Genomic DNA, 27,399 nt, shown 5'->3' on the forward strand with positions numbered 1-27,399 from the left:
CTTTGTTTTGAATAATTCTGATAATTTATTTTATGTTCTAGGTTTTCCAAATAGATATATCAGTTTCGAGCGGCGGTCTGGACAGATACGTCTCTGCGAAAAATGTGAGAGTCGTGGAGGGTGGCTCTGCGCATGTCATCATGAACATAAGCGGCATCATATCGTTTCTACAGACTAACGCCGGAAGCAAGAATCCGGCAGTTCTATCCAGATTGGTTCATCAGCCGAGTCATGGGCACGTAATGCTTCTACCAGACATGAACGTGACCACATTCACGCAGCCGCAGATTGAGGGCGGAAAAATCGCTTATTTCCATGACCATTCGGATACCCTGGAGGATCGCATTCAATTCTCTCTGTACCTGACCGGTCACGTATTACTATGCAACACCAGCGTTCGCGTCATCATCGAGCCGGTCAATGACGAACCGTTCCGACTTATTACCGACCAACCGTTCATGACGGTTGTGCAGAACCAAAATCAAACCGTCACTCGGGACAACCTGTTGACCACCGACCCCGACACTCCGCCAGAAGAGATCAGGTACGATGTGATCACGGGACCGACATTCGGCAGATTATTACTTCTGCCGTTCAATCAGAACACGTCGGAAGTGCATCAAGTGAACAAGTTTACCCAGTACGATATAGACTCCAATCGAGTGATATACGAACATAATGGACCAATGCAAGCGGCATCATTTTACTTCCGAGTATGGGACGGTCGTTTCAATCCAGACTATAGAGTATTCAACATCCACGTGCTACCGATACGATTGAATGTGACAGTGCCCGGTCCACTCAGTCTGCAACAAGGATCAAACGTGGCACTCATCACGGAGAATGACGTGAAACTTGATACGAACGCGCGTCAGGACCTAGTGACCTATGAAATTACAACGCATCCTAAGCATGGAGTACTGTACGTGCGCGATAGCGCCGCAGCGACTTTCAAGCAGACTGATATGCTATCGAAGAGCGTGATGTTCATGCAGACGGACATGATGGCATCAAACGACAGCTTAGAATTGTCGGCACGACTGAGCGGCTTTGTACAACAGCACATACGCGTCGAGATCAAAGTAGTACCTCTCATGATCATGAATCCAATGATGGTATTGGCGGGTGAAAAAAATCGGATAACGCTGCAACACCTCGACGCGACTCCCCTGGCCGAGTTAACGACCAGTTATCCTCTTTACACCATCGTGAAGAAGCCAAAGTTCGCGAAGATCAAAAGAATCATCAGGAGCTCCTCGTCGTCCGGCGAGAAAAGGGGCATGCGCGAGCGAGAGGTGGCACGTTTCTCGCACCAAGAGATCATATCAGGCGTGATATACCTGGTGTGCAGGAAAATACCGTCGATAGACGGTGTCGCGGATAGTTTTAGCTTCATTCTCGCGGCGTCCATTTTCCAGCCGGCCGTAGGCGACTTCAAATTCCGAATCAAGCTCAACATGGACGACGACAATATCACCCTAGGAGGTCCGATGGATCCAGTCGGTCACGAGGGCGAGATGGCGATCGCGCCGAACATGAGCAACGATTATTTATTGATCCTCGGCATGCTGTTCGGCGTGTTCCTCCTCGGCGTGGTCGTGATCGTCACGATCAGATGCCGGCATAATAGATACGAGCACACCGAGGAGGAAAAACCGGAAACCACTCCTACTATCGGCGTGATGCCCTTACCGAGACCTCCGGATCACTTGATGCCCGCCACACCACACTTGAAGCCCTTCGGTAACGATCACAATAGCGTAACAGCCAGCACACCTTTACCGGTGTTACCCTCGACGTTACCGCAGTGTAAGGTGATACCCCTAAGTCCACTGGAGAGCAGTTCGGAGGTCGATGTGTCCGCCCGGTATCCCTACGGGGTGGCAGATGGCGACGAGTGGAGTAGTTTCGACACGTCCGATCTACCTTGCCAGTCAGCCACAACTCAAAGGACCAAGAAGAACCCGTTGCTGAGGAGGGATCAGTACTGGGTCTAGCAGGAAAGCAACACGTTGCGGTTTACGCGAACAAAGCCGTAGCGTCTCTCAACGTGTCTCACCGACACTATCGTGGATATCGCGGACTTAATGTGCCTAAGAAAAGTGAAATCTGCGACGGCGTTCATGGAAATCTGCACGAGATCACGGAAATGACCCGGGGACATCGCGCTGGATACGCGTGCGTCGAATGATGATAGTGAGATGACGTGTTTGACGCTGCGAGAGACAGGACCTCGGGGTGACCGTCGACGTGTGCATCCAGTTATTGTTGAGAAAGATGAAAAGACTCTCAGACTATTGAAGATTGGAGATACATGGACCGGAATCGATCGATGATGGATAATTTGCGATCGGGGATAGATTCGCGGCGTCTCGTGTATTACTAGCCTAAAACGATGTACGACAGGCAACCTAGATTCTCCTTGAATGTCACGACTATCGCCGCTATCACGAGCTCAATGTGCCTAAGAGATGTCTGACTCTGCTGACATTTTTCCACTAATCACAACGTCGATTTTTCGTACATCTACTCTATTCCTTTCCTTCCCCTTCCGTCCCTATCTCCTCCGGTAGAACGAGAAGTAAAGTCTACCGTTGAAAAGGCAGATCTAATAATTCGCTGAATCGAGATTTCTACGACCAAACCAATAATCGAGGAGTTTGTCAGTTCACCAGCTTCCTTTATAGCGTAGACTTTCCGAGAAATTCGTGTGTCCGCTTTTACGTTCCCTCACCATTTTTTACACTTTTCGTAAAAACTAGAGCAGTAAGATCGTTATATAGAAATGGCATTTACCGATCCCTCTTATCATAAGTTCCAGATCGAAGCATTAAGAGAACGACGGAACAAAGTTCTGTCTTAAGATATAAGTAAACGAAACAGAATTGAGTAATCGGGATAATACAGGCATCTTGTGACACCGTATCGTAAAGCGATCAAACATGCGCAATATATCGAGCACCTGTATGTTCCCATTACTCGTAACTTCCTACCAAAGCGCAAATGAATGCATTTATATTAACTGTATTCAATATTTGGACATATCTTTTTATACATTGAACGATACGTCATATTGTTCAAGAATTAAATTTTTCTTTCCCTTCGATACAATCTCATGTACTCATTTCGTCCTACTATATTATATTGTTACTCCGACCACGCTGATGTTATTCCGTGCTCATATCGTGCAAATAAACATAAATTGATGATTAACATCCATCTGGTGAAACGTAAAATGGTCAAGTTATTGCAATTGTTCTCTAGTGAGGACAATACGTTGCGTTATTTATTTTAAATATTTGCCAAATTGCGTATCTATCGTAGCTCTCGTTAAAAATGCGACAAAGACAGAGAAATCGCGTCGACTGATTATCATGATTATTAGTAGATAATGTCAATATGGCGAATCATTTTTTTCAACATTTTTCCACGACGAGTCAATTGTCTTGGACTAAATTACGCAGATCGCTTGCAAAACGCGTCTCTGTAGCGAGCGATAGATACTAGGTCAAAATACCACGATTGACACGTATCTTAAATGTGAATTATTACTAACGATCTCAGTTGTAAGTCATTTTTTTTACGCGAGTCCGAGATTTTTCTTACCATGAATCGTTGACGCGCGGCGAATTTGTAATTCATAAGCGATGAACGGGGTTGTGCATTCGCGGTTTCAGTATTGTCCGAGAGAAATTTGTTATAATGGCGTGTTAACGAGTTCGTTGATTTTTGAACAAAAAGATTTTACATTACGTTGCCCTTGTGCGAATTCACGGTAACTTCAATAGATCCGCTTCCGGCCAACATCGATTAAACATAACGGTCCGCATTAAATCTCCGTTTAGCTCACAGTGATTATTTTATAACGAAAACAGATTGACGCTAATAAACGATAAAAGCTGTTAAAAATAAAAGTTATTAACGTCAACGAAAAAGGAAAGTATCAAAATATCGATCGAGTGATATAAATTAATTTAATCGTAAATAGGTAAAGCGTGTATCTTATATAAATTAATGTGTGGAATTGTTCTTGTTACAACTATACCATTATAAAATTTTATATGTTGATTCTTTGTTCAGTGTATTAATAATAATGTTGGTGGTAAATTAAAAAAGGAACGGATTCTCACACGAGATAATCCACAACGGTATTTAAATCTATTCACTTTACCTCCCTGTTTTATCACTGTTCATTACTAAATGAAATAAATAAAAGAGCCAGAGTTTTCATTGGCAACAGCCCAAACGGTATATAATATATTGAATCATAAAACGACAATCCTATTAACATTTTACTCGAAAACTCGAGCGAGTCTGGCCGAAAGTGGATTAATGACAATTTCCCTAAAATCTTAGGAGCGTAATCTGATAAAAGCAGTTTAACGTGAATGTTGATTATAGTGATTATAATGATATAAATATATTATAATGCGTACACTCCTGCTTTAGGACGTACGGTTCCATGGATTCATAGCATACGCATTAATAGATCCTAATTAAAAACATTTTATCGAGAGAGAGAGAAAGTGAGGAAGAGAGACACCCGTTCGTTGATTCATGAATATATGCTACAGAGAGATAAAACGTTAGGCTTTTTTACAACCACCAAAAGTGAACTGATCCGAGTGCCAAACTTCTATAATCTATGATATGTAATTACCATAGGACTGTATTTTCCCTGCCGACTGAATGCATTACTCTTCTAATTCTAATAAATTGAATGTGCGATGTTAAGTAAATGGGCCTAATTCATTATATACTTATTCTGTTATAACTTATTTTCGGTTATTTCCTTATCATTTTATCCATTATCATTCCACTGATTAGATTCCACTCACCACTGTGCGCTGAAATGAAACAGACGATCCTATTAGTTTCTTGCATTGTGTTGGGGGCTTAAACATACTTGGAGAAGGTCCTCATTTGTTATACTTACCTCTGCTACACTTTGACGATGAGATAACTTGGGATACAGGAAGATGTTTTTGGCACTGAACTGATACATTATCGTATAATGACGACCCTCTCACGTTATAACAAATAATTTCGAAACATAATAATTTTCTGTACTGACACGTAGTTTTTGAAGTTATAAAAATCGCGGAAAATACGGAGCGATTTGGATGCGACTACTCAAGTCGCCGCGACACCTTCCATAACTGACCGCGATCCAAAATTTATGGAGAAGTGAGATATTGCGGAGTGTCGAACCGATCGAAGCTGTGAATTAGTCAAGATAACCTTCTCGATAGAAAATTCAAAAGATTTGAAAACTCAGAAACGTTTCAAGACATTTATCAAAAATCAGATCATCGGAAATCAAAAACATAAAAGACACACGAAATGTATATAAGTATAACCAGCTTCCGTTCTCGATGATGAATCATATCGATTTCTATCAGAAACAAGTTTAAAACCCGTCCGATGTGATATATAATAATTTCTGAATTATGAAGCAGCAGAAAACGTGTTGAAATTATTTGCTATATCATCGAGATGCTCGTTCCGTAACTCGTTCTGTTGAATAAAAGATTCAAGGATTCGATTTCGCACTCTCTTTTCAGCGCGCGCGAAATACGATCGAAACCGAACGGCGCGGCGAAGCGCCACGTGGCGCCATCTGTAAAATCAATCGCGCACGATATCGCGTGAGTTAGCGCGAAAGTGGCAGCAGTTGATCCCTCAACATGGCTTCGTGCGTGCGGTGAGTTTGATTATTTCCAACTTTTTAACCTTCAAGCGGCGAAGATACAGTTTTATCGCCGCCGTTCACGCCGGTTTTGCGATGTTGCACGGCGGCCTCGCCGGTTGTTCCGCGATCTCATTTCCCGTCTCGACTTCGACGATCGCTCGCGATCGTCTGATACCGCGCTGACGTGTCCCTCCCCCGCAAATTTATTTACGATAAAAATATCTCTTTTTTTCAATTAACACGTTGCGTCGCCGGCCGTGGATCTAATCTAATCTGTTTGACGCATACGATAATCGGCTACTGCGTCTCGACGCAGAATTTTACGGTTTTATGAGCGGATAAGTCCGCCGCCGCTCTGTAGCTGTCGCGCGGCCGCGTTTTTTGCGGCGTACGGTATTTCCTTCGTACGCCGTTACCCAGTCGGATGTAGGAAAAGTACAATGTAATTTACCGAGACGTATTATTATTTATATATTCATCGCAACTTGCACGCGTGCCGCGTGTGTTACATCTCGAATCTGTATTTCGATTCTGTAGCCTCAATGCCTAATTACTTGTGTCTAAATCTTTCAGGTTGACCGTATTTTTAGTGTTACTGTGTTCTCCATTCATCGTCGATGCGGTCAGCAGAGACAATTTCAAAAGATGCGACCAGAGCAGTTTCTGCCGGTAAGAATTGTTTAGGTCATTTGTTTAGGTACTATCCTTTGAGTGAAGAGAGGCAGGTTTTAATAATTTTGGCGTTATCCTTTCTAGACGGAGCAGGAAAGTGGAGCCTGGAAAGACACCATATCAGATCTTACCAGACACGTTTGTACCAAATGAATCAGTGGCTACTGTAGACTTGTTTAATAAGGATACAGGCGTTACTTACGTGCTGCAACTTACTTTGTTGAAAGAGAGCACGTTTAGACTGCACATCAACGAAAAGACTCCGTTGCATCCTAGATATGAGACTGAATATGCACTCCACGATCAACCACAGACAGACAAGTTTGATACTGTGGAAAAAACCGCTGAGAGTATTACTCTGGTGAAGGGTCAGAACAAAGTTGTTTTATATGTTAATCCGTTTAAAGTAGATCTGTACTCTCAAGGTGTTTTGACAATATCAGCAAATGCTCGTGGCCTTATGAGATTTGAACATCTGCGTACTAAACCAGAAAGGTGTGTACAGAAATCGTTATTATTTTGCAAAATATTTGTGCAAAATCAAATATATAACAACCCGAGAAAAAATGGACATAATATCCGTCGTTTGGGGTGATATGATCTTATTTTTATACAATCATATTTGACCAGATCTGTTGTTATATGTAATCAGATCTATCTGCATATGATAATATAAAGATAAGATATATACGATCATATGTATAATCTTATCTTTATAAAAATAAGATTATATCCCGCCAAACAGCGGATATTATTATATATAATCATATAAAATTATATATGTCGTCTCAGATCTTTTCGGATCCAATTATGCATACTTACATCTTTATTAATTATGCAAATTATGTCCATTTTTCTCGGGAAGGGCAAACAATTATGTACTGCTTGTTATAGACCAGAACAAGAGGAGAATGCTGAAGGAGCTGAGGCAGCACCACCACCTCCACCACCAGCGGATATAAATAATAGCACGTATCCTGGCGACGGTGCGGATAGTGATCCTGGCGCTTGGGAAGAGAATTTTAAGGAACATCATGATTCGAAACCGTTCGGCCCCGAGGCTGTCGGCATGGACTTCAGCTTTCCTGGATCAGATCATGCTTACGGTGTGCCAGAGCATGCAGATTCCCTAGCATTGAAGTCAACTAAATCTACCGATCCGTACAGGCTATATAATCTAGATGTCTTCGAATACGAAACAAACGAACGTATGGCTTTATACGGTGCCATCCCAGTTCTCTACGCGCACGGGTAAGCAATCATCGAATGGACTTGGCGCAAAGCTTCAGCATGATCTACCCCAAATTATATTTATTGGAAGTATATCCGCGTGCGACATTTCAGAAGGGAGAGAACGTCTGGAGTTTTCTGGCACAATACGGCGGAAACGTGGATCGATATTTTGTCGAGCGCGGACAATAATATCGTGGAGAGTATCGTCAATTTGGTGTCTGGGTCTCCCAAGAAATCTCAAGTGGACGCCCACTTCATGTCGGAGTCCGGGGTGATCGATGTGTTCTTTATGTTGGGCCCAAAACCGCTCGACGTTTTTAAACAGTACACAGTTTTAACCGGAACAGCTCCTCTGCCGCAGGTACGTATCGAATAAGCGAGTCGCGAGATATTTTCTACTCGAGAGTCATTATTTTTCTTACAAGTACGTGTGCTTTTCAGATGTTCGCCCTCGGATATCATCAGAGCCGTTGGAATTATAACGATCAGGACGACGTTGCGACGATCGCAGAGACTTTCGACATGCACGACCTGCCGCTGGAAGTTATGTGGCTGGACATCGAGTATGCCGACAGCAAGAAATATTTCACGTGGGATGCGCGCAAGTTCCCGAACCCTCTCGAGATGGTGCACAATCTTACCGCGAAAGGCAGGAAACTGGTCGTGATCATCGATCCTCACATTAAGCGCGACAACAATTATTTCTTGCATAACGATGCCACCAGTCACGGCTATTACATCAAAAACAGGGAAGGAAAGGATTACGAGGGTTGGTGTTGGCCGGGAGCTTCGTCGTACCTGGACTTCTTCGATCCGAAAGTCTTCGAATACTACGTCGGCTTGTACAGCTTGGACAAATTTCACGGTACCACCAATGACGTTTACATCTGGAACGACATGAACGAACCGAGCGTGTTTAATGGGCCTGAAATAACGGCGCCGAAAGACCTGCTCCATTACGAGGGTTGGGAGCACAGAGACGTCCACAATATCAACGGACACATGTACATCCGTGCGACGTACGAGGCTCTGTTCCGCCGATCGGGCGGTTCCTTGCGGCCGTTCGTTCTAACGAGGTCCTTCTTCGCTGGATCGCAACGCTTCGCAGCGATGTGGACCGGCGATAACATGGCCGATTGGAATCACCTGCGCGTAAGTTATCCCATGTGCCTCTCGATGGCGATATCCGGATTTTCGTTCTGCGGCGCCGACGTCGGCGGTTTCTTCAAGAACCCGGACTCGGAGCTGTTCATTAGGTGGTACCAAGCAGCCGTGTGGCTGCCGTTCTTCCGTCAGCATTCCCACATCGAGACAAAGAGACGCGAGCCATGGACGTTCAACGAGGAAACCACTCAGATAGTTCGCGAGGCGCTCAGACTGCGTTATTCCTATCTGCCGTTGTGGTACACGCTCTTCAGAGAGCACGAGGTGAACGGTTCACCCGTCATACGTCCGCTGTGGACGGAGTATCCATCCGAATTGGAAACGTTCACCATCGACGATCACTTGCTGCTCGGCGACTCCATACTCACGCGACCGGTGTTCCAGTCCGGTGCCACGGAGGTGGTTGTTTACTTCCCAGGGGAGGGCAAAGTGACTTGGTACGATATCGACACGATGCGACCTTACCAGAAAGCGGGATACGTTAACATACCAGTGACCCTACACAAAGCCCCCGTATTCCAAAGAAGCGGCTCTATCGTTCCGCGAAAGATGAGGATACGACGCAGCACGGTCGCTATGAAGAACGATCCGTACACACTGGTGGTGATGGCCGATAATAATGGCAAGGCAAGCGGCAATCTGTACATTGACGATGAAGCCAGCTTCGAATATCGTCATGGGAAATATTTGTATCTCAAGTTGAATTTCGACGGCAGTAAGATCACCTCGAGCCTAATAGATAAACTGGCTTCGTACGAGACGCAGAGCTGGTTGGAGAGAATAGATATAGCCAATCCACCGCAGGGAGTTAAATCCGCTCAACTGGAATCGAATAGTGAGTGAAATCCAAGTAAACGTGACATGATAATTTTGCAAATGTAAATTAAAATGTTAACGTGTAACGATTTCTTGCAGGTATGGGGAAAGTAGCTTTGGAAACTACGTATAATCCACACAACAACGTATTGACGATACGTAAACCGGCTGTAAATATGGGAGAAGAGTGGTCTATCGAATTATTACGTTAGATTTATGATTTTACTCATGATCGACTCTGTAATCCACATTGTAATGCCAATTTTCTATTCTACTGTACATGTCTCAGCTATCTGTGATCTGGATGATTACGTTCTCTAGAACAAATAAGACTACAACTTAGTTACTACGGGAGTAAATCGTGAGAGAGATTGTTAATAAGCTTGGTTTGGTAAATTTGATATTTGTTTGCAGCAGGTGTGCAATTAAACAACACTGGATAGTGTTTAATGTGTAATAAACGCAATCCTCTGTTTAACTTACTTTATTTTGTAAGATTTAATAAAATATTCTAAAAATTGGGAATATAACGTTTCAGGCTATTGTGTGTATGTTGTGTGGCACATCGTGACAAAAATACTTAATATATTCAATTTAGGGAAACAAACAATATTGGTGATGGTACGTATGCTAAAATTCAGCTGAAATCATTTCTCATTATTTCTGCCAAGAAGAAGCGAATATAGGTTTTATATAAATGAATTGTGCTATGCAATAAAATATACCCAACGATTATAGCGACGAGTATCTTTATTCTGTTTATATGCGTTCCGTCGGTGCCTGCTTATGAGCTAAATATAAAAATACTATCGACGATAACGCCGATACCAAGAAAATGACATCGAACCATCTATGATAAAAATTAAACTGTAATTCTCCTAATACTTGCGTTATTATGATGCGATACTCCGCCGGCATGTTCATCCGCATAAGAAGTACAGAAGACACGAAATACATTCCCTGAAAATTAAAAAAATACGAAATGCTAAATTGCAGAAATTTGACGGAAATGAGACTTATACGATTTATAATTATGTATATATGTTTATATTCTCACCATTATTTGAGCGAGTATAAGTACAATAATATTTGATGATTTGCTGCTTGATATGGCATAAAAGAACTGCAACAGAAAAATCGCCGATAATTTCGCCAAGACTGATGAAGAAGCGATGAAAGTTCAAGATGCATATCCTGTACATCATTTTACTTGCATAATATGCGATACTAAAGATACTTATCGTGTAAGCTCAAGTAACATAATAGTGTAAAATATATGTGTATGACACTTTATAGAATTTGCCTAATATATGAAAAACGGGCAAATAAATATGCATATACGTGGAATTGTTATGTATTTTGCCTACCTTCGTCAGAGTTAACAGTAATCCACGTATAGACGTCACAACGATGCAGCCGACGAGATAAAACGAGATGTGCTGCGACCAGAATGTGACGTCGATATTGAAACCGATCCAGTGCACCGCAATTTCGATTCCCCTGGTCACTGGATCCTTTTTGCCAACCCGATCGAACACGATGTTGATTGTAGACTGCGAGGGAACATAATGATCAGAAACGATTGTACAAAATTGATTGAACGACGTTGCTGACTGATCGCACTTACAATGAATATCTTCCAAGTGCAATACAAAGAAAAGAAGTAACCCAGAAAATTGAAATATTTCCCTTGCCAAGTGGCGGCCCACTCCAAACGTTCTCTCGCGTTTTGTATGTCATGCGCTTCCAGAAACAACTGTTGCGATATTTCTTCTAAAGCGAGAACGTCGAGTTGCAATTGCTTGATGGCTATAAAGCAACACGTATAGTCGTTACGTTCGTCAGAACGGATCGCATTCGTAGCCTGGTCAGATTTAAATATGTAAGGATATTTTGTAAAGATATGTACTTTCTTGGTTTCCCTTCGGGCCACTCAACATCCCCCACAGTCGAGATCGAGTTTCAATCTGCCCCACAGCTTCGCCCTTCTTGGCTAACGCAATTCTCTTCTTCTTCACGATAATCATGTCCATAGTTTGCAACAGTCTTTTCTCTATGAACTGCACGTCCGCGTAAGAGACCGGACGCATAAAATAAGCCATCGAGGTATACGGATAGTTCACGGCACCGAAACCGGACAGCAGGGCCATCACTGTGACACCGATTACGCCTATCCGACTGACACCCTGTTCTATGGACAGCAGCCCTTTCTTGGGACTTAATATTGGGAAAGGATCGCCCACTTTCCAGAACAGGTACAGATAGAAAAGGTATACGACAATTGTCAGTGGCCGTATTAAATGCAGTCTTACTGCACAGATAAAAATTTGTCAATATCAGAGACTCACTTCACATCAAAGGGAATTAGCAGTAATGAAAAGCATAAGAGAGATGAAGAATGAGCAAGTACATACCAAATCTAATATTGCTGATAATAAAATACGCTATGTAAAATGGTATTAAAACTATCACCATAAACAGGAGCATGTAAAGGCCAACGTTCCAGTGGAAATATCTAGAACTGAGAGAGAAACAGTATATTGCACTTCAAGTAATCGAATAGCGTGAGCGTAGTTCTCTTACCTTGAATCAAGCACTCCTGCTATCTCAAAAATTATTAATTCGAACATAGTACACGACAGCGAGAAGGTTGTCGAGAAAATCAGTTGCACTAGCCTATGATGAACTTCATAGTCTCTGAATAGCTTCTTCACGAAGAATACCCATCCTCCTACAAAGAAAATTATCTGAAATGCAGGAAAGGAACGATTAGAAACTATTTGTATACAGAGGAAATTCTATGTTTATGACAGCCTTCTTAAGAAAGAAATGATAATGTGCAAAACATGCACAAAAGTAGAAAGATCGAATATCTTACAAATAAATCATAAGGCTGCGCATATAAGATTTATTGCAATATTCTCGAATACATACATTTTATGAACAATCATTACAATCTCGTTAATATATTACATGTGAAATGTTTACGAACATTGAAAACCTATAAAAACAATGCAGCAAAAGTTCGACTCAATAAACTTTCTAAAACATGAAACTCGTGAATTTTGAATCTTACATTAGGCTTTGCAGGAAACATAACTGATAGGAAAATAAATTATTTTGTTCACATTTTGTTCTGAGATAAACGGAGCTCTTGGTGTAACCTAAATCAATTCAAACTTATCCATGAAATCAATTTCTACAGTGGAAACAAACTTCCACCTGTGTTATGAGAATTATGAAAGTGTCTTCGATAAAACCCATCTTGCGTCGTGACGATTTTTCACTTGGTAATGCAAAACTTTCACCGATGAAGCTCAGTAGCTTCCTTTATCCCTGATGAATTGTTTCTCTTTTAGTGATAATGTGATGTTTTGCCGGAGCTGCTGAAACTAATGTAAAGATAACGAGGTTAATTCAAATCTTTATTGGTGAGCTATAACATATGTTAATTTTCATGCAGGATATGAATCATAAAATTACAAATAAATTTTATGATTCTTCCTACGTGTCGTTAAGTCACATAATTTAAAAATAATAACTACCTGATCCACTGTTAAACCGTACTACTTGGGAATAAGTATTTATCCACTTTGGATACCGCGTTAGATATAGTGTAACATATAAATAAAATATTTTCTCAATCAATCACTAAATCGTACGAAAAACAAGAACCACGCCTAATCTACTACAAAGCGATACCGCTTGAAAATAAAGTTACTTCTGACATATTATTGGTTCGTATTACTGGCTCATTTTCGGCCGAACCAAAACAGCGGCAGCGAGCGACTCGTAGCGGAGTTTTTTGGAACTGTTATAATTTTAAGCTGACGATCCGCCAAGCTGAACGATAACGATTATGCGCAGTTGTCATTAAATTCTAGTAGATGACACCACGGTCACATATCGCGGGCGCTTATTTCAAAGTTAGTTTGGAGAACCTCCGCTACGAGCTTCCTCGTGATTGTGGAGTTCACGATAATTGCAGAAGAAACATCTTATTGTTAGATGACGTGCTATTGTTTAACGTGCACAATACAGAAAACAGTTACACTTCTATTGTTAACTCCGAAAGAAAAGAGAGGAGACTATCATATCATATCAAATGAGAACAACAATAGCAACATTGCGATCTCAATATGCTGCAGAAATACGGAAAGGATATTAAACGTATAAAACAAGATGCACGAAAAGAAGTATTAAAGAAAAATAAAATATAACGAATAATAATAATCCCAAAGATTCAAAAGCTTATCACAGCGCGACATTCTGACATTTCGGCTCTGGACTTTCCCGACGAAATAAGTAACATGTGCATGCTCGAAACGACTAACAAAGTAAAGACGTGGCTTGCGGCAACTGCTCGTATGTACCACCTGACGCACTTCGTGCACGCACACGCGTAATTAATTATCACCATGTGAGGAATACAGGTTTCTTTGTACGTCGCGGTGTATTCGCGTTATCAGGACGATGATTTATAGAATTCTCTTATCTGGCACCTGAGCATTTTCCTTCCATCAGTGATCGAGCGAATTTGCGGATAGCGCGTGTTGCACGCTCTCAGTTCCTCGTTCACGAAGATCGATAGCGTTCAAGGAGCAAGACCGGTGCTGCAATGTGACTTCAAAGTGAGCCGCCTGTGAAATCGATCGGGAAATTGCGTCTTTTGATACATCATTCACCGCGAGGCTCGGGAATCGTCGAACTCTTGTTTCCGACGAGAAGCAATCACGCGGCGATGATCTCGTGCATTTCGACGAGAAACAGTTTCATTGTGCTTGAATCGCAGTCCGTGTGCGTTCTACGATAAGCTTCGTAGCTGTATACGTGGATTTGGAGATCATATCGTTACGTAACGACGTGCATGCATGTGAAAGCAAAAACGTATGCACGTGATTGTTATCTGTTTAAAGAATCGTCTAACTCGCTCGCTCGCTCCAAAACAGCTTTCGCGTCACCGAACGCTCCTCTTCTATCGCCGCATCGCGACTCGTGCGCGAGTTGTTCAAGAGGAACCATAATGATTACAGACAATTGCAATTTTTTAAATACATTTTTTATATTTGTATACACGTAAATGGATAAACGGCCGTTTCATGCAATCGATTCGCCCGTTCGCCGCGACAATTACGGAAGAAGTTGTCACTGCTCTAGACAGATCTGCAGATCCACGCAGGAGCAGTGCGTAGATCATCCCGCTCCACGTAGTTGGATTCGGCAGACTCATTGTGCGTATTGAAAAAAAAGGAAGTCAAACAAAGACCGTAATGCATAGAATCGATGAGGCCTGAGGAGACCAGCGACGTCGGAAGGATCGAGGAAGGATCGACGGACCGACAGGAAGGACGAAAGATGCCAGGCACTCTGACGTATCCCATCTACGCTGGTGTTGACCCATCAGCACCCAGAAGACGCGCCTACACCTGGAACGCGCAGCATCGTTCCGCGTCACGTGTCGCAGAGGTTAATGCGCAGCTGGGTCGAGCGTCGTTCTCGGAACCCGCGGTGAGACATGCTGCATATATATCTAGATGCGTACAATGTTTTGCGTCGATCGAGGAGGGTTTCAAGATTTTCAAAGATTTCCTTTCGCCTCTCTCGATCACTCGATTACTCGACGTGATCTCCGCCGCTCTTGGCGCGAACGCGGCGAAAGTTGGTACTTCTGTACTTTCTGTAGTACTTCCGTACTTCGTGTCGTTCGTGAAAGAAGAGCTTTTGCGATTAGGAATTTGAGGTTAGGAAGATCCCATTGACGTAGGAATATATGGACGGAGCCTATGCTACGAACTTAGGCAAGGGGGGTTATGAGATTTGCGGTAAGGAGAGGCTGCTGGCAAATCGGGCGAGTTCGGCTGTTCTCGACATCGCCCGAATGATACTTGATAAAGTTTTGTAAAGTTATGATACTGAAATTACATGTACGATGAGTTATTGTGTTGTGTCGGAATGTGGCAATCGCATTAATGCAAAAAAGAAAAATTGACAACAACTTATGAAAGAAAATGATCCGAAAATTTCTTTTCATCTGTAAGTAAAATACATACAATTGTAGGTTATACACAATGTCGGTAAAACGTTTCAGATATTGTTATGTGTTTATTATTATATTCATATGAACAATTGTTCGATAACAGTTTTTCATTTATAGTTTTTATTAATTCATATATTTAATAATAATATATACGATTTGACTATATATATATATAGTCAATATAATAATAATAAACAAGCCAAAATTCTTTCTTAACACAATAATAATAAATTTAAATAATAAACACAACAATATCTGAAACGTTTTACCGGCATTGTGTATAACCTACAATTGTATGTTTTACTTACAGATGAAAAGAAATTTTCGGACCATTATTTTCTTTCATACGTTATTGCCAATTTTTCCTTTTTGCATTAATGCGATTGCTACATTCCGACACAACACAATAACTCATCGTACATATATATATATCACTAGCGGAACCGAACATATCCGAACAGCCGAAGTTACACGAAGTGCCAGTGCTCTCCCCTTACCGCTAATCTCAGCTTCCCCTCGTAAAAGGCTCCGTCCATATATTTCTATGTCAATGGAAAATCCTTAGCATACATATATATATATATATATGTTCTAAGGGAAGATCGTAAGTCTTTTTTTAAATCTCGAAGCCTCGGCGAATTTGTAGTTGATTCTCGTAGAGATCTGTTCTCAATGTTTCCCTCGATGTGTCGTAATCCCACGTATTATGACGCGACACGTGAGAACTGTCGGGAGCACGCGACGGGTTTCTAATCCTAATTCTTAGATAATGGTCAGCTGCAGCGAGCTTGGGTACTTTAAATCGCGTTGTCGAATTCGTGCGGGTACGGCGGGTAAGTTACGTAAACCGATCGCGAAAATGATTCGTGAGCATTGTATTTAACGTTCGAGGCCGGTTGCACGGTAATCGTGTTACGGGTTTCATCAGATAATATAACCGATTTTTTAAATTACGATTACTCTCGCACGAGACCGCATGGTTTTTTTCTAGATATGAGGTTGAAGTGGCGAATAAGACGATAACATTCTTGGAGTGAATTTTTACACTTTTTCTTGGCGAACGTCATGATCTCGAGCTCGAAACTGCGATATCGAAGTCGCGCGTTTGACTGGAATGAATCACACAATGGACGGATTTACATAGAATGGAAATACATAACGCACCATAGCGAGACTATAGCGCGGCATTGGAACAATTTAATTACTCGTTGCGAGGAGTTTGTGCGTCTTGTTGCGCTTTGTCGCATTTTGAACTCTCCTCACGACGCTTCCGTATTATATCAATTTCCAACGCGCTTCCGCGCCAATAAAGAACGCTTCGATCGAGCAAAGGAAGCTCGCGCCGACAGTCCCGAGCGAATCAATAACGAGCCCCACGAGAAATCCACGTTTGTTCGATGACGAGAGATAGCCGCGAGGCGCGAAGTTGGCCGCGATCGGAAGTTAGCCGCGGTTTGAATATTTAAAAGGAAGCTGGCCATCTTTGTACCCGGAAGCGGGCATGTCACATCCGTCTCGGTCGCGCAATAGTCGGCGGAGAGGGGTTAACACAAAATAGGTTTCTTGATGGCACATAAGAAGCTGTGAGGCCCGTTAAATTGCACGAAGGAGCGGTCGGCGATTAGGTACCAATCGAGCACACGTAACGTTAATGGCAGAGGAACATGTCTACGGTTACAATCCGACGGTCGGGGTCGACGGCGATTCCGTACGTAGCTACGCTTTGACAGTTTGACAAGTACAGGTTGGGTTGTCTGGGCGGCTGATAAAGGCGCACCGACCGATGGACGGGTGTTACTCGCACCAACTACTCGGCTCTTTTATCGCCACGACGTCGTTTCTTACGGAAACGGGTCTCTAGCGACGATGTGTACCGCGACAACCGTGACGACGACGTCGACGTCGGAGAAAGAGTCGTCGACGTCAAGTTTGCACTATCCGCGGTGGAGCAGTCTCACGGCTATGTTCTGAACGTGTCCTGAACGGCCACCGCGAAACGATCCCGTTACTTGGCGCAACTTCGCGATATTTTGACATGCCGCAATAAGCACCTTTTGAGCAACTCCAACGCGATTGTACGGAGACACGTATTATGCAACATAGTGCAATGTTTCAGGAAAACTCACGTGCTATAAAACAACGTACAAAATAACGTCGAGAGAGATTACTGTTTGACAGTTTACCTGTAGTGTGTCTGTGTGATTAACATTTATGTGCGTTTATTACTTGATACTCTGTATGAAGCTACGGCATCATATTTTTGTACGAGGGAGTTTTCAATTATGCTTTGCACAGTACATACTTAGTTTTCGTTGCGGTCAGAGAGAGCTCGTTGTGTACTGTTTGTTGATGCTAAGCCTCTGACGACTGTATTTATTAATGATAGAGTCTGGTTTTGGCGCTCGTTTAATTTAACATGATGGTTTCTTTGTTCAGAGAGACGAGGCAACGAGCAGGTTGAGATTAAAAGTGATCGGTGGCCACCATCTGGCCAAGAAAGATATTTTTGGTGCGAGCGATCCCTATGTACGTGTCGACTTGAATACAATAAATGGCGATCAGACGGTGGATTCTGCACTCACAAGAACTAAGAAGAAGACTTTGAATCCTGTCTGGGAGGAGGAATTTATATTTAGGGTAAGTCGTGAGAAGTACTTTACAATTCTCTCTTCAAAGGCATAACGAGAATGATATTTTTAGGTTAAACCGGTGGAACACAAATTGGTCTTGCAAGTCTTTGACGAGAACAGATTGACAAGGGATGATTTTCTTGGTATGGTAGAATTAACACTGATTAATTTGCCAAAGGAACAAGAAGGTCGTACTATTCCTGCTAGGAATTATGTACTTCGTCCACGTAGGTAAGTATCTTTGGGAACTCTGCTTCAAGCTGCGTATTCTTCTGAGACTTTCATTTCATATACCGTACACTGTCATCTGATTTCTATTGTTTCTATTTAATCGCAATACATAAGTTTATATCATACACACTCTTGTTAGTCAATTTGAGTAATAAATCGTGAATAACACTGTATATAAGACAATTCCTTAGCTATTTTTATTAAGATTTTTAGTGATTTGCATTAGTTTCTATGGGTACGTAACTCAAAATTATCTACAGACTTACTTTCACTGTTACTTTCTTGAAATTTGTTTGCTTTGTATATTTTTATTTGCAAATGCAAAATGAATAACTTATGAGGATATGGCTAGTAATCATTCCAGTCAGCGGTCGCGAGTTAAGGGAACGTTGGAACTGTATCACGCGTATATTTCTGATTCGTCCAATACTGAAAATGACAACGGAGACATATCCGACTCGGGCGGATGGGAATTAGTGCAGCCGGAGAGTAATAGTCCAGTGGAGCAAGCTGCGGACGTACGTAACTGTGAACAATTGCAAACGGATTGCAACAATTTTGATATGAAATTGAAATATAATATAATAATCTCTATAAATATACCTTTATACTGTATTAAATTGTTCAAAATACCTTTGCGCAGATCACAATGGTTAATAGACCATTACCACCAGGTTGGGAGGAGAGGCAGGATGCGAATGGCCGTACATACTATGTTAATCATATAGCGCGTTTCACGCAATGGGAACGACCGGAACCGTACGTAACAACGTTTGTTTTATTCGATATTGCGTCAAATCGAAAGGTTGTAACGCGATATTTTGAGACGGTGTCTTGCAAACAGGGATACGGCAGCGACGAGTGGAACGGTTGAACAACGTAATTTGGACACGGCAGCTACTGAATTTCAACGACGATTCCACATTAGTGCCGATGACGAAGGCAGACACAGGAATTCGGTAGTATCGAATCAGGTAAATCCGATAACGCTTTCTACGACTTCAAGCTACTACTTTCTCCTTTATAATACATCTGTGTGTTAAATGACTAAATTAGGTAATAATAGGAGACTCTGATTCTTAAAACACATACGCAAGGAAACGTTAAATTTACTTTGATTATTTTGCTCCGAGTAGGATAATTACGGCGCTGTTCACGATATCGCTCCGTTATGTATCTCCATTATCAATTATTTCACACATGTTATTTACATTTCAGAAGATTTTTACAAAGTTTTCCAATATAATGAAACCTCTTTTATATAAGATTATTAGGATGGTTGCAAATTACAGTGAACATAAAAAGATACATCTCTTGCAATACGTTTTTAAACAATTTCTGTTTAATCTGTATTTCCTCGTATTTTTTTCTTGACTAATTACGTAGTAGATGATAATATTCTCTGCTTTCAAATCTCCATGTTGGGGAGGCATTACTATTTATTCCTTTTTATCATTTATTTCTTTATCTTCTTTTTATCCTTTGCAAAATACAAATGTGTTCGTACGCACACACGCACAAAATATCGTAGTATACATATACCTAAGCAATGTAGAAAATCTACCATTTATTTTGTAAATATGCTCCTCTTTGTAAAAGACATACGATATTATTTCTATGTAGTAATGCATTTGCGGGGATACAGGCATCGTTGTTTACTAAATTAGACTCTATACTAATTCTTTACGTCATATGATGTTTCTTCCTCGACGTCACGCACAAGACCTTTCGATTTTTAATATTGATTTTAATAAACTGTACGAGTGTATGCAATACTTTATTGTGTCTAAACATGTTTCTCACTGTTATTTTTCTTTTCCGTGCAAGAATGCGTTTAGATAACAGTGTAGCAAATAGAGAAATACTCTGATCAAATTAGTAGATACGTAATACTAGCGATTTAGTGTGTTGAACTTTGTGATACTGATAAGGTTCCAATTACTCAGAGAGCAAACCGGCATTTATCTGTGATACGTTCTTGAATGATTAAGAAAGGTTTCCACTTGCGTATATATACATGTATATCCAAGATATTTCTGAGATTGGTAAATTTATCTTTCCACACAATTCGTATGATTAGCATGCGGTATGTAGAAATTTGTGCATGTGTGTGTAAGGATGGTGAAGTTCTACGCGAGGACGATGAAGATTCGGAAGCAAGAGATTGTGAGGGTGGGGATCATAGGGGAGGGGGTATTGGGGATACTTCTTCAGACTCCGGACGTTCTGTCGATCAACGTGGCTACCTTAACGAATCTGAAGAACAGGTATTAATATATATGCAAAGTTATGTTCATTTTCGTTTTGAATGTAACGCTTTGATACGTAGATACATTTCTACTTATATGTGCTTGTTATTGAGTAAGTTATAGTGTGTGTAAGGTTTATTTTATGTATCATTTCGATTTGACATCCAGCTCTGAGCTAAAGCAATCCCACTTAAATTTCGCAGAAATTTCGTAATCGCAATCGTAACATTGAAGTAATTGTAATACATTTAAATATTTTAGTTAATTAAATTATTTAGTTAATTAAATTAAATTATTAGTCACTATAGAACTTGTGGAATTCTTTTTTCTGTTTTTTTCCTGTAATATATTATGTTAATTGTAAAACTCTTCTTGTACCTCTTCTTTTTCTTAGAAAATTTGTATTTTATAAGTTGTTATATAATGGTTTCAATCTGTTTTTTTATGTGTCTCTGCTTTTTTAGTATAATATCCACGTAGCATGCAGTTTAATATTTTTTTAGTTTGAAAGTTTCTCTTTGTGTTTAAAAGGCACGAATTGTTCTTGTTATTATCTCTCGTAAAAGTGCACAACAAGTACAAAAATACGCTTTACAGTAATAAAATCCTGCAATCGCGCGTATGTGAAACTACATTCGTCTGACTGAGATTACGTGCACCAGCTTGTTGTATTTATGAATATACGTATCAGTTTTACTTCAGCTACGTGCTTTACTTTACCGTAACATGTAATATGTAAATATATTTTTGTGTTATATTTACAGACTGATGACAATGTTGATAGTCCCGCTGGTTCGAGACGTTCTTCAGAGCAAGTACGATCGATTATTTAACGTTTATTATACGTTCCGTTAAATTATTTACAACGTTATCTAGTACCCGATTCTATCATTTCATCATAACTTTTTAGATTGAGAGTCCAAAACCTACTCTGCCTGTGTCTAATGACGAAGGTCTACCTCCCGGTTGGGGTATGCAGGTAGCACCTAATGGTAGAATATTTTTTATTGATCACAATGAGAGAGCAACGACCTGGATTGATCCACGAACAGGACGACCAAGTTCTATACCTAATCATATTGCACCGTCGACGACACCGAGAAGCGATTTAGATCAATTGGGACCGCTTCCAGAAGGCTGGGAGGAGAGAGTACACACGGACGGACGAATTTTCTTCATAGACCACAGTACGTGAAGATAGTACGATGATGAGAATATCGTGTCTTGAAATCTGTTCACATTTATACTCGATGTTTTGTTATAGACACAAGAACAACGCAATGGGAAGATCCACGCATGTCCAATCCTCAAATTGCCGGCCCGGTATGATTACAGATACCTTCTATCCATAATGAATCTTTTTATATATTTTTATGCAGAATACATGAGATGTTTTTAAGTGCATTTGATAGTTCAACGGGTTTATCAATTTTTTCAGGCTGTACCGTATTCCAGAGATTACAAACGCAAATACGAATATTTGAAATCGCAACTGAGAAAGCCTGTACGTAGATGAGTCTATATTAATTATAATTGATTATATTATGCATATATCTATGTGACCTCTTAATATCTTATTGCAGAATAATATTCCTAACAAGTTTGAGATAAAAGTGGGACGGAACAACATCCTGGAGGATTCGTACCGTATTATAAGTTCGGTCAACAGAGTTGACATTCTAAAGACGAAACTGTGGGTAGAGTTTGAAGGCGAGGTAGGCTTAGATTACGGTGGCCTTGCGAGAGAATGGTTCTTCTTGTTGTCGAAAGAAATGTTCAATCCATATTACGGGCTTTTCGAATATTCCGCAACGTAAGTGTAAAATTATCTTGGATTCCAAGATTTTCTAAAACACAACGACATAAAGATAATAAGTGTTTTTCGTTTCCAGAGACAATTATACATTACAAATTAATCCTTGCTCTGGCGTATGTAACGAGGAGCACTTGAATTATTTCAAGTTTATCGGACGTATAGCGGGAATGGCTGTTTACCATGGCAAACTTTTGGATGGTGCGCATAAATTTTGATATTAAAATATAATACGTTATAAGGGAATAATTATATTTTTATGTTTCGCGTATTTAATTCATAAATATATCGAATTATTGATTGCTTAACTCTTATATATATATATATATATATATATATATATATAAAATAAGTAAAATATGTGCATTTGTTTCAGCTTTCTTTATCCGACCATTTTATAAAATGATGTTGGGTAAACCGATCGACCTGAAGGACATGGAAAGCGTCGACTCCGAGTATTACAACTCTCTTCTGTGGATCAAAGAGAACGATCCCAGCGAATTGGAGCTGACTTTTTGTCTCGATGAGGAAAGCTTCGGCCATACGTCCCAGAGAGAGCTGAAGCCCGACGGTGCTAATATCCCTTTGACGGACGAAAATAAAGACGAGTATATAAGTTTGGTCATACAGTGGCGGTTCGTATCCCGCGTGCAGGAACAGATGAACGCCTTCTTGGAAGGATTCAATGCTCTTATACCACCGACATTGGTAAAGATATTCGATGAGCACGAGTTGGAGCTGTTAATGTGCGGTATACAGCATATCGACGTGAAAGACTGGAAGCAGAATACTTTGTACAAAGGGGACTATCACGCAAACCACATTGTCGTCCAATGGTTCTGGCGAGTCGTCCTATCGTTTAGTAACGAGATGCGTTCTAGATTATTACAGTTTGTAACTGGCACATCGCGTGTCCCGATGAACGGATTCAAAGAGCTTTACGGCAGTAATGGGCCGCAGTTATTCACCATTGAGAGGTGGGGTACACCGGAGAATTATCCAAGAGCTCATACATGGTGAGTCGCTAGATTTTAATCGGAGTAATTTAATAATTTTTAAAAATGTCTTGCTTTATAATTTGCTTTTTCTCAAAACTGCGTTCTACGCATTCTATGAACGTATATAATACAATTGCGTATTTCAAAAAATTATAAAATTATTATTATTGGCGAATCATCCTCTCGATTCGCTACGCTTTATCATTGGAATAATCTCTTGTGTATACATTTTTATCGTGTATAAAGCATACAACGGTGTGAATTGTTTTTTCCAGTTTTAATCGAATTGACCTTCCTCCGTATAAAAGTTATCAACAACTCAGGGATAAGCTAGTTAAAGCAATTGAAGGTTCTCAAGGCTTTGCTGGAGTCGACTAGCACGAACTACCTTTATTCATGATGATATCTGTAATATAATGTATATATTACATATACATATATCTATAGGTATACACAGAAAAGTATATTGTCTTAATATGATTATATCTATTTAAAGAATTCCCACACTTAAAGAAATCGATTTAATTGCTTCTTAATTGTGTGCAATAACATTGAAACGAGGTGAAAACAATACATTAAAAGATTCAAGTGATCGCTTAACTTTCCGAAATAATTTCAACAAGTCTTTCAGCATGTTACACACTTTTCAAATTACCAATTATATTTCATAAAAGCTATTTGCATAATCTGAGAAAATGCAGCTGAAAACCTATAATTAAGTATTATATAACTAATCCACTTTTAAAGATATGCTATATTTTTACTATTGCAACCTCGGGATCTTTTGGAAGAAGTGATTTGGCTGCTGTAACAATGTGACGTGATATTGATTTGCTAATTGTTTATTCTCGTTTCTTGATAACATCAAAGTATTATTAAGAAATGGAGAGAGGTGCAAACCGTTTTAAAATGATATTGCAATTACATGAAAATGAAGTACAATCGATGTCATTCTGTGACTTGAAAGTAAAAGACAAATGTTATGTATCTGCACATATTTAATGCTATTCTTTTTGCTTCCAAGTCACAAGATATTAAAATAACATTAATTTTCTCGATATATTATTCGGAATTCTCAAAATTACATTTACCCAAATCTAAATTTTGCAAAGGAGATTACTTTTTCTCTGATAACATTTTAATTTATATCCTACTGATATCACGAAATACTGTAAAAAATAATGTTATTAATAGTCACTATTTTATAAAAAATTTCGTAGATATTGATTTATAATTTTAATTGTATTTTTATGGCACACCAAATTTCACTTCTTTCTTTTTCAGCTTTAACAACATACAAACTTTTAATGCTCCCTTTTCACTGTTTAATACTTGTGCAAAGGTGTTTATGCCTTTTGTTAAAGCAAAGGTGAAACGCTTGTTAGATATATTTTATGTGGATATATATAAATTTATGACTTATCTTTTTTTGTTCATATGTTGTTCCTTTTACAATTTTTATGGTTAGCAAATGATGAAGAATAACATCGTATAAAAATAGTGTTATTCGAAAGCGTATACTTCTACGATGTACAGAAAAAGTTAAACACAGTTCTTTGTTACCGATTATGTTATTAGAAGAAAAGGCAAGAAAATATGTATAATCCAAAATAAAAAAAATATATAATTTTGTTAAAAAGTCTTACAATTAATTTTATATTAAAAAATGTAAGTTAGGGCAAAATTATTGTAAAGAAGAAAAACTCGATATTTTCTCTTAATATAAATAAAATAAATGATGCAGGATGTTACAAGTACTCTATAACAAACTCATTTATAATATCTCTCGATGAATTAATAAATACCAAATCAAATTGGCTACGGCTTGTATTATTAATTTACACCTTGCTTATTCTTCTAATTTAATAATGATTTAAGAATGTATGTTCTGCTCAGGTAGCATAATTATGTAAAATTTATTAAATGGCGGAACAAATTGATTATAAGATTATTTCCAACAAAATGTAATCGTTTGTATATTTCATTAGTATCCTGGTGTGTGATAAAACACTCCAATCGTCTCGAAAAATAATATAAACCTTGCTTCTGATTAATCAATGATCATTAGCAATGGCAAATAATAATCGCAGATGACAAAGTCGATGTCAGATACGATTGCCTACCTTGTATTATATAACACTTTTATTCACGAAATTATAACGTACATTCTAAATGACACGAAGTTGATATAACATTCCATCCTACATATTTGTACAGCTTATTTTATTGTAAAACAAATAAGTCCCGTTAGATAATAAATAACATTGTCACGGCAGAGATTTTGTGGCCTTAAATTTTGATTATGGAATTCTTTATTTTGATAAGTCTCTCGTTCATAAAATCTAGAGTTCCATTATTGCAAATTGCGCTAGCTGTTCGCAATGTACGGTTACGTAAATATCCTTTTCCACTTCTTCTCCATAGTAGACTTGCAGAGATATACGTGTGAATTTATATTCAATGTTCATCCTAGCTTATGAAAGATGACAAGTTTTATTCAGTGCAATATCTAATATGTTGCAAATTACGTGTAAAAAAATCTTAAGTTCGTTATTCGAATATTAAATAAAAAGGAAATTGCATATATAGTGCAGTTTTTTTCTAAATCTTCTTAAACTTCTTTACATTGGTGTCTTGAATATCTACGTAACATGATCGAGTAAATAACATCTTTTTTATCCTTCAGAATAATTTTATTTATTTCAAGATATGACATATATACGTATACGTGTATGAAAACCTTATTTCATACACAACATACATACTGTAAAATTCAAAATTTGCAATTGGTATAATCGAGTGATAAACACTGTATGTAATCAACGTTAAGTGGATTTATAGAATATTGTCCACTGTGATGCAAATACGATTTGAGGGACTCGAAAACTTTTGTAATTGAGTATGAGTAAATATGCCCTCTATTGCAGGTTCTTGTATTATATATCCCTATATAAAATGTTATAAATACTAAAGTAATGCTAAGGTGTATAATGAATTTCATCGCAATTGGTATCCTATATATCGCATAAACATTTTTATAAACAACGTGTTAAAATTGTATTTATCTGTAAATCGACGATGTCAAAAAGAAAAAAATAAGGAAGTTATTTAAATGTAGGTATTATCGGATAGAAGTTTTCTTTGAGAATGATGGCATTTATGCTTGATCTATATAAATATATTTAGCTCGTAAAATTTAATGCCTTATGATAATTATATCACGCATTGTAAAATATCGACTTAATGTTTGCATTATTATTTACCAGCGTAGCGATAAATTGAGCTTACTACGTCAGGTAGCTATTATTTGCCGTGTAAACCTAGTGTGTCTTTATTTATACGTCAATTTTCACTACCAATGTGTTTTCAATTTACGTGAATGAAAAGAGACTTAATTGTTTTTAAGCTAGCTCAATGTGACACACACCTACACAAATACACACACACCTATTTTATTTACATACTTATGTGCACAAACTGAAAGAAATGCGTGACTTAATTATGGAGCAAGTTGTATCGTATTAATTTCTATGTAAATATAACAAAAAATTATATATATATATATATATACGTTGTAATATATTAATTATATATATATAAAATTATATATATATATATAAATAAACGCTTCTATATCGCAGTTGCAACAAAAAGTACGTAAAAAATAAGCTTACCGTGCTACGGCTCTTGCGTTACGATTATTAATTACTAACGAAATACGGTGGAGTTTTCAACAGTGGCAAGTTATGTTCTTATATAATATTGTGGAGAACCAAACTATATATGCAAATAAATTATATTAAAAAGTTGGATATACCATGTACATTTTTCACTACAAAAAATGACGTTTCATTTTTATTGCAT

The 27,399-nt window shown here is 39.1% G+C and overlaps 4 protein-coding genes across 15 annotated transcripts in view; 3 read left to right on the plus strand and 1 right to left on the minus strand.

The window, feature by feature from the left end:
* LOC105279091 (chondroitin sulfate proteoglycan 4) overlaps positions 1–4,739 on the plus strand; it is a 44,890-nt gene extending 40,151 nt beyond the window's left edge. For both annotated transcript variants that reach the window (XM_011338640.2, XM_011338638.3), the window contains one exon: positions 42–4,739. In XM_011338640.2, the coding sequence (XP_011336942.2) occupies positions 42–1,997 (1,956 nt within the window). In that variant the 3' untranslated portion in view covers positions 1,998–4,739. The remainder of the gene's footprint in view (positions 1–41) is intronic.
* Positions 4,740–5,617: 878 nt separating this feature from the next.
* LOC105279093 (neutral alpha-glucosidase AB) lies at positions 5,618–10,104 on the plus strand. 2 transcript variants are annotated; one of them, XM_011338641.3, is made up of 7 exons: positions 5,618–5,704; positions 6,266–6,361; positions 6,449–6,859; positions 7,259–7,615; positions 7,709–7,958; positions 8,039–9,596; positions 9,677–10,104. In XM_011338641.3, the coding sequence occupies exons 1-7, from the start codon at positions 5,688–5,690 to the stop codon at positions 9,787–9,789; spliced, it is 2,802 nt and encodes a 933-aa protein (XP_011336943.2). In that variant the 5' UTR covers positions 5,618–5,687; the 3' UTR covers positions 9,790–10,104. The 2 variants fall into 2 exon arrangements, with proteins under 2 accessions (XP_011336943.2, XP_011336944.2); XM_011338642.3 differs by lacking the exon at positions 5,618–5,704 and adding an exon at positions 5,987–6,134.
* A 205-nt stretch (positions 10,105–10,309) lies between these two features.
* LOC105279095 (Golgi pH regulator) lies at positions 10,310–13,372 on the minus strand. Of its 3 annotated transcripts, XM_011338647.3 has the most exons (9): positions 13,123–13,372; positions 12,800–12,969; positions 12,161–12,324; positions 11,992–12,098; positions 11,487–11,888; positions 11,205–11,386; positions 10,945–11,130; positions 10,635–10,700; positions 10,310–10,537 (listed from the first exon to the last, which is right to left on the minus strand). In XM_011338647.3, the coding sequence occupies exons 2-9, from the start codon at positions 12,839–12,841 to the stop codon at positions 10,337–10,339; spliced, it is 1,350 nt and encodes a 449-aa protein (XP_011336949.1). In that variant the 5' UTR covers positions 12,842–12,969; positions 13,123–13,372; the 3' UTR covers positions 10,310–10,336. The 3 variants fall into 3 exon arrangements, with proteins under 3 accessions (XP_011336949.1, XP_026831129.1, XP_026831128.1); XM_026975328.1 differs by lacking the exon at positions 13,123–13,372 and having other exon boundaries at positions 12,161–12,308; XM_026975327.1 differs by lacking the exon at positions 13,123–13,372 and having other exon boundaries at positions 12,512–12,969.
* Positions 13,373–14,037: 665 nt separating this feature from the next.
* On the plus strand, positions 14,038–25,825 carry LOC105279094 (E3 ubiquitin-protein ligase Nedd-4). Of its 8 annotated transcripts, none has more exons than XM_011338644.3 (15): positions 14,038–15,085; positions 18,051–18,251; positions 18,315–18,475; positions 18,840–18,993; positions 19,119–19,234; positions 19,320–19,449; positions 20,593–20,742; positions 21,489–21,539; positions 21,635–21,911; positions 21,989–22,047; positions 22,163–22,228; positions 22,308–22,537; positions 22,617–22,738; positions 22,914–23,553; positions 23,811–25,825. In XM_011338644.3, the coding sequence occupies exons 1-15, from the start codon at positions 14,861–14,863 to the stop codon at positions 23,911–23,913; spliced, it is 2,685 nt and encodes an 894-aa protein (XP_011336946.1). In that variant the 5' UTR covers positions 14,038–14,860; the 3' UTR covers positions 23,914–25,825. The 8 variants fall into 8 exon arrangements, with proteins under 8 accessions (XP_011336946.1, XP_011336945.1, XP_011336947.1 ...); XM_011338643.2 differs by having other exon boundaries at positions 14,047–15,085; positions 18,828–18,993; XM_011338646.3 differs by lacking the exon at positions 14,038–15,085 and adding an exon at positions 17,094–17,322 and having other exon boundaries at positions 18,828–18,993.
* The last annotated feature ends 1,574 nt before the right edge of the window (positions 25,826–27,399 follow it).

Source organism: Ooceraea biroi, chromosome 2 (genome assembly GCF_003672135.1).
Source record: "Ooceraea biroi isolate clonal line C1 chromosome 2, Obir_v5.4, whole genome shotgun sequence".
Taxonomy (NCBI): Eukaryota; Metazoa; Arthropoda; class Insecta; order Hymenoptera; family Formicidae; genus Ooceraea; species Ooceraea biroi.